Consider the following 10,731-nt stretch of genomic DNA (forward strand, 5'->3'; position numbering starts at 1 on the left):
CTCGAAGCTGAAGCTGCAGCTAAAATGAGACATGCCCTGCTGTAGTTTCATCAACCAACTTTTAGGGTCCAAATAACCAGATATAAATTTGTTTGACCAGAAATGATTGACATGAGAATAGTAGAGGGTCAATCAGATCTCATCATGACAACTGCCTGTCAAATAAAATTGTATTCATCACATGCTTCGTAGAACAAAATGTGTAGACTAAATGTGAAATGCTTCCTTACAGGCCTTTCCCAATAATGCAGAGAGAAAGAAATAGAGAAATAATAGAAAAGTAAAACACGTAACAATAAAAGCATCTTTGACAGCGATTACAGCTGTGAGTCTTTCTGGGTAAGTCTCTAAGAGCTTTCTACACCTGGATTGTGCAACGTTTGCCCATTATTCTTTTCACAATTCTTCAAGCTCTGTCAAATTGGTTGTTGGTCATTGCTAGACAACCATTTTCAGGTCTTGCCATAGATTTTCAAGCAGATTTACGTCAAAACTGTAACTCGGCACCCAGAAACATTCGCTGTCTTGGTGGCAAGCAACTCCAGTGTAGATTTCTCCTTGTGTTTTAGGTTATTGTCCTGCTGAAATGTGAATTCATCTCCCAGTGTCTGGTGGGTAGCAGACTGAACTAGGTTTTCCTCTGGGATTTTGCCTGTGCTAAGCTCCATTCCATAAATGTTTAATCCTGAAAAACTCCCCAGTCCTTCATGATTACAAGCATACCCATAACATGATGCAGCCACCCCTATGCTTGAAAATATGAAGAGTGGTACTTAGTAATATGTTGTATTGGATTTGCCCCAATTTGTAATGAGGACAAAAAGTGAATTGCTTTGACACATTTTTTCCAGTATTACTTTAGTGCCTTGTTTCAAACAGAATGCATGTTTTGGAATAATTTATTCTGTACAGGCTTCATTCTTTTCACTAGTATTAGCATTAGTATTGTAGAGTAACTACAATGTTGTTGATCCATCCTCAGATTTCTCCTATCACAGCCATTAAACTCTGTAACGGTTTTAAAGTCACTGTTGGCCTCATGGTGAAATCCCTGAGCGGTTAGGAAGGAGTTAGGAAGAACGACTGTATCTTTGTAGTGACTGGGTGTATTAATACACCATCCAAAAATGTAATTAATAACATAATCATGCTCAAAAGGGATATTCAATGTTGTTTTTTTTACCTATCTACCAATAGGTGCCCTTCATTGCGGGGCATTGGAAAGTCTCCCTGGTCTATGTGGTTGAATCTGTGTTTGAAATTCCCTGCTCGACTGAGGGACCTTACAGATAATTGTATGTGTGGGGTACAGAGATAAGGTAGTCATTCAAAAATCATGTTAAACACTATTATTGCACACAGAGTGAGTCCATGCAACTTATTATGTGACTTGATAAGCAAATGTTTATTTATTTAGGCTTGCCATAACAAAGGGGTTGAGTACTTATTGACTTGAAAGATTTCATTTTTTCATTTTTTATTAATTTGGAAAAATGTTGTCATTATGCACGTAACGCTGGTGACAGGTGTGCGCCCTAACAACCAGCCTGGTGACCTAGAGGCCGGAGAGGGAGCACACGTGACAGTACCCCCTCCCCAGCACATTCGGCTCCAGCAGCAGGAAGCCAACCCCAGGGACGATCCATGGGATCTGGAGCGGACCGGTCACCTGACGAACCGGCTGAGGAGTGAGAGCCTGATGAGCCTGCTGAGACCTCCCCAGTTGCCTCAGTTGAGGCACGGGAACCTGTTCACCCAGCTTAGGGATGGGAGCCTACAAACTGGCTGAGGCCTCCCAGGTAGCTCTGGCTCCCACACCCAGACCCAACATCACCCAAACACAAAAAAAACACTCCCCGATGCTTCCCTTTGTTGAGTCGTCATTCTGTAACGATGTACACTGAGAGTCGGGAAGCAAGTTCAGGGAGTGAATACTTTTAATAGATAAATGAACAAAACAAGAAACACAAACAGCGCACCGACATGAAACAGCAACAATGACGACTGGGGAAGAAACCAAAGGGAGTGACATATAAAGGGCAGGTAATCAAGGAGGTGATGGAGTCCAGGTGAGTGTCATTATGCGCGTAACGCTGGTGACAGGTGTGCGCCCTAACGAGCAGCCTGGTGACCTAGAGGCCGGAGAGGGAGCACACGTGACAGGCTGTATAACAACAAAATGTGGAAAAAGTCATGGGGTGGGAATACTTTCTGAATGCACTGTATTTGATTAACTATTTACCTAACTATTTAGCAATCTTAGGGCTTGGAGGTAGAAAATGTTCAGCGTCCCGTTGGTTACAGACTTGGTGCATCGGTATCACTTGCCGTGCAGTAGCAGAGAGAGCAGTTTATGACTTGGGTGGTTAGAGTCCGACCATTTTTAGGGCCTTCCTCTGACACCACCTGGTATAGAGGTCCTGGATGGCAGGTAGCGCAGTCCCAGTGATGTTCTGGGCCTATAGTCACTAGCCTCTGTAGCGCCTTGCGGTTAGATGCCAAACAATTGCCATACCAAGTGGTGATGCAGCCAGGCAATATGCTCTCAAAGGTGCAGGTGTAGAGCTTTTGAGGATCTGAGGGCCCATACCAAATATTTTCAGCCTGCTGAGGGGTAAGAGGCATTGTCATGCCCTCTTCATGACTATTGGTGTGTTTGGAACATGATAGGTCCTTAGTGATGTAGAACACCCACTCCACTTCAGCCCCGTCAATATGAGTGCTCGGCACTCTGTTTCCTGTTGTCCACAATCAGCTCTTTTGCTAAGGGAGAGGTTGTTGTCCTGGCACCACACTGCCAGATCTCTGACCTCCTCCCTGTGGATGAACAGGAAGTACAGGAGGGGACTAAGCACACACCCTTGAGGGGCCCCTGTTTTGAGGGTCAGCGTGGGGGATGTGTTGTTGCCTAACCTCACCACATGCGGGTGTCTAGTCAGGAAGTCCAGGATCCAGTTGCAGAGGGAGCTGGTCAGTCCCAGGGTCCTTAGCTTAGTGATGAGCTTGGAGGGCACTATGGTGTTGAACGCTGAGCTGTAGTCAATGACTTGTGTGGCTCCTTTCCAATGGCTCAATACCACCACTAATGATCCAGTCATGCTGAGTAGAGACCCAGGGAGGGACAATGTCACATAGAACCAGGGAGGCAGAGAGAGACAACACACAAAGTAGGGAGGAATTAACTCCCGATATGTCTCACCATTCCACAGGTTCCAGGTCCCAAGCGGAGCGCTACAATATGATACGCTGCTGCCTGCAAATTAAATAAGATTATGTATTTCACTGCTGCTTATCTACATGTTAGGTCTCATCCCCCTCTCCTCTCGTTTATCTGCACACGGCAGAGAGAGAGAGAGAGAGAGAAGCTGAAGTGTAGCTGATGTTACACAGAACTGAGATGATGTATGCTGTTAAACAAACCCTGGAACAGTGCTGCTACTGCCCGGGCCTATTGCACAAGACTGCTACCACAGAGAGACATCGCTGAAGACCTTACAAAACCCCACACATACACAGAACACACACATCTACACGTACACACACCTCATCCTGTACACATTACAAATACTGTGCATACACACACCTCATCCTTTACACACACACTCACACCCACCTCACCCTGCCATGACCAAGGAATGTTCCTTGGCCATGACCAGGACATTATTAACTTTTCATATCAAACAAGATAACTTTTGTAAGACCGCCAAGCTCAATTAAAAAATAATACTATTTGGTCTTTGAAACCATCAGTTATTTTCTTTCCCGTTGAATCATTAAGGAGGTTCCTAAAGCTTCCTGTATCTCTGTCATATATTGTACCTCAATGTTGGTCTGACAGACAGAGACTGAAAGCATCCCCCGGGGCTATCTTTCTCCCTTCAGACACACTGAGCTATAGTTTCCTCGAACAAAGAAACACGCAATAACCAAAGCCGTAACAATGTACGTGTTGGCATCAGCAGTTCCATGATAATGTAATTGCCACTGAAAGATTTTTAGCAAATATGGAGAAATAATTAGCTGAGCTGTGTTTATTGGAGTAGTAGTAAATTGCTCCTACAGAGCAGAGATACTGACCTAAGGTCAGTTTAACATTTCCTCTTCCTGGGGTTAAGCTCATGTTTGGTGTCTAGTGTGGTCACCAACCCGGAGCTCTTTGTGTCTGTGGTTCTGGTGTGGACGTGTTAGTGTGGAAACATGGCAGAGATGGTTGAGATGTCTGGATCAGGTATGTGTTCTTTGGTCTGTCTCCAACCGCTGGGCCGGGTGTGCTGCTGCTCTGCTCTACAGAAACCATGAAGACCCAGGGCAACGTGAAGCTAGTCCAAACAACCTGTAATACCAGGGAGGAATGGAGTAAAGACACATGATGGGGGTGGATAGCAACAGAGGAGAAGGAATATAAACAAAGGATTACATGATGAAATGTTGGACTTGAGTCATATGATTGATTCAGGGTTCCATGGCCATCTGGATAGCAGAAGATTGTCTTGACTATATGTCAACTGCTTCCACATCCCAACCCACACAAGAAGACGTCTCTTGACGCGATTGCTTTTGTGCATTTCAAGTTTGTCTTGGTTCATCCTTTCAACATGCCCTGGATTTCAACAAAGCCAGCCAAAAATAATTGATTACATTCCCCTTGGTTAAGAAAAGATCAACTCGAAGAAAGACTCCACCTTTCTTTCTCCTTTTAGTCTCAACCCCCTTCCGAATAGTGCATTCGGAAAGTATTCAGACCCCTTCCCTTTTTCCACATTTTGTTACATTACAGCCTTATTCTAAAATGGATTAAATGTGTTTTTTTCCTCATCAATCTACACACAATAGCCCATAATGACAAAGCAAAAATAGGTTTTTAGAATCTTTCACAAATGTATCATCCTGGAGATGTTTCTACAACTTGATTAGAGTCCACCTGTGGTAAATTCGATAGATTAGACATGATTTGGAAAGGCACACACCTGTTTATATAAGGTCCCACAGTTGACAATTCATGTCAGAGCAAAAACCAAGCCATTACTCAAAGGAATTGTCCATAGAGCTCCATGACAGTATTGTGTCGAGGCACAGATCTGGGAAACGGTAGCAAAACATTTCTGCAGCATTGAAGGTCCACAAGAACACAGTGGCCTCCATCATTCTTAGATGGAAGAAGTTTGGAACCTCCAAGACACTTCCTAGAGCTGGCCATCTGGCCAAACTGAGCAATCGAGGGAGAAGGGCCTTGGTCAGGGAGGTGACCAAGAACCCGATGGTCACTCTGACAGAGCTCTCCAGAGTTCCTCTGTGGAGATGGGTCAGCCTTCCAGAAGGTCAACCATCTCTGCAGCCCTCCACCAATCAGACCTTTATGGTAGAGTGGCCAGACGTAAGCCACTCCTCAGTAAAAGGCACATGACAGCCCACTTGGAGTTTGAGTGGCCAGCCAGAGCCTGGACTTGAACCCAATCGAACATCTCTGGAGAGACCTGAAAATAGCTGTGCAGCGACGCTCCCCAACCAACCTGACAGAGCTTGAAAAGAATGAGAGAAACTCCCCAAGTGTGCCAAACTTGTTGCGTCATACCCAAGAAGACTCTAGGCTGTAATAACTGCCAAAGGTGCTTCAACAAAGTACTGAGTAAAGGGTCTGAATAGTTCTGAATAGTTATTTCTAATACATTTGCAAAAAACTGTTTCTGATTTGTCAATATGGGGTATTGCGTGTAGATTGATGAGGGGGAAAAAACTATTTAATCCAGTTTAGAATAAGGCTTTAACATAACAAAATGTGGAAAAGGGGAAGGGGTCTGAATACATTTCCAAATGCACTGTATATCTTTAGAGGGGGCCCACTGGGCATAGACGTCAATTCAACATCTATTCTTGTTGGTTCCAGGTAATTTCATTGGAATGACGTGGAAACAACATTGATTTAACCAGTGTGTACCAAGTGGGAGGAGATCATCAGGGTGAAGAGAAACGCAGACAAAACTTATCTTTTGACTATTTCCGAATTCTGGGTATACAAGCATGTTGATGGATTTTTGGCCTCCTAAATATGACAATAAAATGCTGACTGTAGCCTTGTCAGAAAATCGAATAAAATTGTATTTGTCACATGTGCCGAATACAACAGTGGAAGACTTTACTCTGAAATGCTTGCTTACGAGCACTTCCTAACAATGCAGAGTTTTAAAAGTATATCAATATAAAAATTAGTAACACAAGAGGAATAGAATACACAAGAATGAAGCTAGAAACAGGGAGTACCAGTACCAGATCAATGTGGAAGTGTATGAGGTATTTGAGGTAGATATGTACATGAAGGCAGGGTAAAGTGACTAGGCATCAGGACAGATAATAATAAGAGTAAAATAAAGAACAAAGTAGCAGCAGCATATGATAGTGTGAGTGTGAAAGTGTTTGTGCGTATGTAGTGTATGTGAATGTGTGTGGGTTTTGTGTGAGAGTGTCAGTGTAGTGTGTGTGTGTGTGTATATAGTGTACAATAATAACCCAACACTACCCCAACCTACCAGGAGAATAGAGCTTTCATTGGCCCAGAGAGGAAGAGCAAGGAAATAGCTGTTTCAGAGCAGTCGTTTAGGATGTATAACCCACCACAACCCCCAAAATTACTCCTGAGTTTAAGTCTCATCCTTCTTCCAAGCAAAGTCATGAATGTGTAATAAAACGAGGGACTATTTAATTCATTTCGGATCAGGATGCGAAGGAATTAACTGGGCCAAAGAAGTTTCACAATGACATGTCCAGGAGTGAAATGTTAACTTTCAATTGACTGATTTCCTCATATGAACTGTAACTCAGTAAAATCTTTGAAATTGTGGCATGTTGCGTTTATATTTTTGTTCAGTATACTTGCAAATGGGAGGTTATAAATCATTGAATATGTTACCCATGCCTAAAGTGATGGGATCTTAATTCCCTGTCCATTTTCCTGCTCTGAACCCCAAAATGTCAGTCAGGCCAGTTGCACCTCCTCCCTGAGGGTATTAGGGTCTCTGCATCTAACTGTGTTGCTGTGGGGATGAAAGCCATAGTGAATGGCTCCAGATGCATCTGTCCTTCTCTCTCCCAAATCCAGTTATTGGACGCTAATGATAATAGTGCTGACTGAATCTGAGGGGAAATTGCAGGGTTAATATGTCCTGGTGGGCAGACAGTGGCGATATGAGGGCTATTGCATTAATAATGCAAGAGGATCCTGCCCTGGTGGCTTGATTTATGATTGGAATGAGCAACAGGTTGACTATGATTGCTGACTTTTTTTACTTTTTGATATTACTGGTACAATCTTGAAGCGCCACGGTGCTCTGGTTTAGGCAGAGACAAGCTGTAGAAAATTACTTTGAAATCTCAATAAATGGAACACACACAAACACACAAACCTCACACCAAAATAACTTCTCTCTGTGTCTCTCTGTAGGTATATCCATGCCCATCCCTGTCCTAGGCCTGCGGGACCACACAAAGGTATTTAAAGATGGCAGCTGCCTGCTGACAGATGACAGTTTCGTCCTGGTGGGCTCCTTTGTGGCCTTCTTCATCCCCCTCACCATCATGGTGGTCACCTACTTCCTCACCATCAGCGCCCTGCAGAATGAGGCTACCCTCTGCCTGGACCAGCTGGTGCCCAGGCCCAAGTGGAGTGCCACCCTGACCCTGGGATTCTTCCCACAGTCCTCGCTCTCCTCAGAGAAGCTCTTCTTCAGGCGTTCGCTCAGCCGCGACACGAGAGGGGTAGGAGGAGGGGTTGGTGGGGCTGGGGTGGACCCGCGGTACGGGCGTCGTACCATGCAGTCAATCAGCAATGAGCAGAAGGCCACCAAGGTCCTGGGTGTGGTCTTCTTCTTGTTCGTGGTCATGTGGTGTCCCTTCTTCATCACCAATGTGCTGGCAGTGGTGTGCAACCCCATGAACTGTGACCCGTGGGTGATGGGGGGGCTGCTGAACGTGTTCGTGTGGGTGGGATACCTCTCCTCAGCCGTCAACCCTCTGGTATACACTCTGTTCAACAAAACATACCGTGCAGCCTTCTCCCGCTACGTACGCTGCCAGTACAGCCCGGAGAAGAAGCCTCTGCAGCTCATGTTGGTTAACACCATCCCTCCACTGGCCTACAACTCCACCCACCTGCCTTTGGAGGAAATGGGGTCCCTCAGGAATGGGGCCCACAGTGGTGGAGGACCAAATCAAACTCAGACAACGACAAGGCACCCAGGGACCAAGATGAGAGCATCAGCTGTGTGTGAGGCTGTGAACCTGTGAGGACTGAATCTCCCATAATCCTAGTGAGATGTGCTGTGTTTTGATCACGATCTCGCCTTGTTTTCAGAAGGAAACCTTGGGAACGGAGGTTCCTGGAATGTGTTCAGTAGCTCTGTGGTGAGACTCATGCCAGAGAGGAATATGTGAAGCGAGAGGGTCCACTCCCATCAAAATCTGTCCACGCACGAATACAGTGATAAGCTGTAGGAAGCAGGAAGTACAGAGAGAGGAAAAGACACAACCTGCCTCACAAATACTTAAACTAGTAACACCAGAAGAGAACAACAGAGCTAAAGCAAAATTATCAGCAATAGCCAGGGGCCACGAGGGGATACATTTCCCCAAAATGTTCATACACATAGCCTGGATACCAGACTGTTTAGTTAACATTCCACTCCTTGTGTGCCAAAGATATTTCACAATGACACATCAAGGAGTGGATTGTTAACTAAACAGACTAGTACCTAAGCTACAGTGGCTTGCGAAAGTATTCACCCCCTTGGCTTTTTTCCTATTTTCTTACCTTACAACCTGGAATTAAAATAGATTTTTGGGGGGTTTGTATCATTTGATTTACACAACATGCCTACCACTTTGAAGATGCAAAATATTTTTTATTGTGAAACAAACAAGAAATAAGACAAAAAAACGGAAAACTTGAGCGTGCATAACTATTTACCCCACCAAAGTCAATACTTTGTAGAGCCACCTTTTGCAGCAATTACAGCTGCAAGTCTCTTGGGGTATGTCTCTATAAGCTTGGCACATCTAGCCACTGGGATTTTTGCCCATTGTTCAAGACAAAATTGCTCCATCTCCTTCAAGTTGGATGGGTTCCGCTGGTGTACAGCAATCTTTAAGTCATACCGCAGATTCTCAATTGGAATGAGGTCTGGGCTTTGACTAGGCCGTTCCAAGACATTTAAATGTTTCCCCTTAAACCACTCGAGTGTTGCTTTAGCAGTATGCTTAGGGTCATTGTCCTGCTGGAAGGTGAACCTCCGTCCCAGTCTCAAATCTCTTGAAGACTGACACAGGTTTCCCTCAAGAATTTCCCTGTATTTAGCGCCATCCATCATTCCTTCAATTCTGACCAGTTTCCCAGTCGCTGCCGATGAATAACATACCCACAGCATGATGCTGCCACCACCATGCTTCACTGTGGGGATGGTATTCTCGGGGTAATGAGAGGTGTTGGGTTTGTGTCAGACATAGCATTTTCCTTGATGGCCAAAAAGCTCAATTTTAGTCTCATCTAAGCCGAGCACCTTCTTCCATATGTTTGGGGAGTCTCCCAAATGCCTTTTGGCCAAATGTGTTTGCTTATTTTTTTCTTTAAGCAATGGCTTTTTTCTGGCCACTCTTCCATAAAGCCCTGCTCTGTGGAGTGTACGGCTTAAAGTGGTCCTATGGACAGATACTCCAATCTCCGCTGTGGAGCTTTGCAGCTCCTTCAGGGATTTCTTTGGTCTCTTTGTTGCCTCTCTGATTAATGCCCTCCTTGTCTGGTCCATGAGTTTTGGTGGGCGGCCATCTGTTGGCAGGTTTGTTGTGGTGCCATATTCTTTCCATTTTTTAATAATGGATTTAATGGTGCTCTGTGAGATGTTCAAAGTTTCGTATATTTTTTTATAACCCAACCCTGATCTGTACTTCTCCAGAACTTTGACCCTGACATGTTTGGAGAGCTCCTTGGTCTTCATGGTGCCACTTGCTTGGTGGTGCCCTTTGCCTAGTGGTGTTGCAGACTCTGGGGCCTTTCAGAACAGGTGAATACATACTGAGATCATGTGACAGATCATGTGCCACTTAGAGTACACACAGTTGGACTTTATTTAACTAATTATGTGACTTCTGAAGGTAATTAGTTGCACCAGATCTTATTTACGGGTTTCAAAGCAAAGGGGGTGAATACGTATACGCACCACTTTTCCATTTTTTTTTTTTTAAGAAGTAATTTTTTTAATTTCACTTCACCAATTTGGACTATTTTGTCTATGTCCATTACATGAAATCCAAATAAAAATCCATTTAAATTACAGGTTGTAATGCAACAAAATAAGAAAAATATCAAGGTGGGTGAATACGTTTGCAAGGCACTGTATCATACACCATATACAAATATATATTTGTGTAAATACATTGTGCCCATCCGTAAATAAATGTGTGTATTTTTGTTGTCGTTACCTGAAGATACGGAGCTAATTTTTGTGTTTTCTTGTGTTTCCTTCATGCAGTATAAAGATACAGAAATGTGTATTGGTGGGATGTAGGCTAATGAAGATGCACACTACCATTCAAAAGTTTGTGGTCACTTAGAAATGTCCTTGTTTTTTAAAGAAAAGCAAACTTTTTGTCCATTAAAATAACATCAAATTGATCAGAAATACAGTGTAGACATTGTTAATGTTGTAAATGACTATTGTAGCTGGAAATGGCTGATTTTTTATGGAA

General features: G+C 43.9%; 1 protein-coding gene across 1 annotated transcript in view; it reads left to right on the top strand.

Moving 5' to 3' along the window:
* LOC106586494 (5-hydroxytryptamine receptor 2A) overlaps window positions 1–9,180 on the top strand; it is a 44,394-nt gene extending 35,214 nt beyond the window's left edge. The window contains exon 3 of the mRNA XM_014173861.2: window positions 7,436–9,180. Within this exon, the coding sequence (XP_014029336.2) occupies window positions 7,436–8,277 (842 nt within the window). The 3' untranslated portion in view covers window positions 8,278–9,180. The remainder of the gene's footprint in view (window positions 1–7,435) is intronic.
* The last annotated feature ends 1,551 nt before the right edge of the window (window positions 9,181–10,731 follow it).

Source organism: Salmo salar, chromosome ssa25, assembly GCF_905237065.1.
Source record: "Salmo salar chromosome ssa25, Ssal_v3.1, whole genome shotgun sequence".
NCBI lineage: Eukaryota > Metazoa > Chordata > Actinopteri > Salmoniformes > Salmonidae > Salmo > Salmo salar.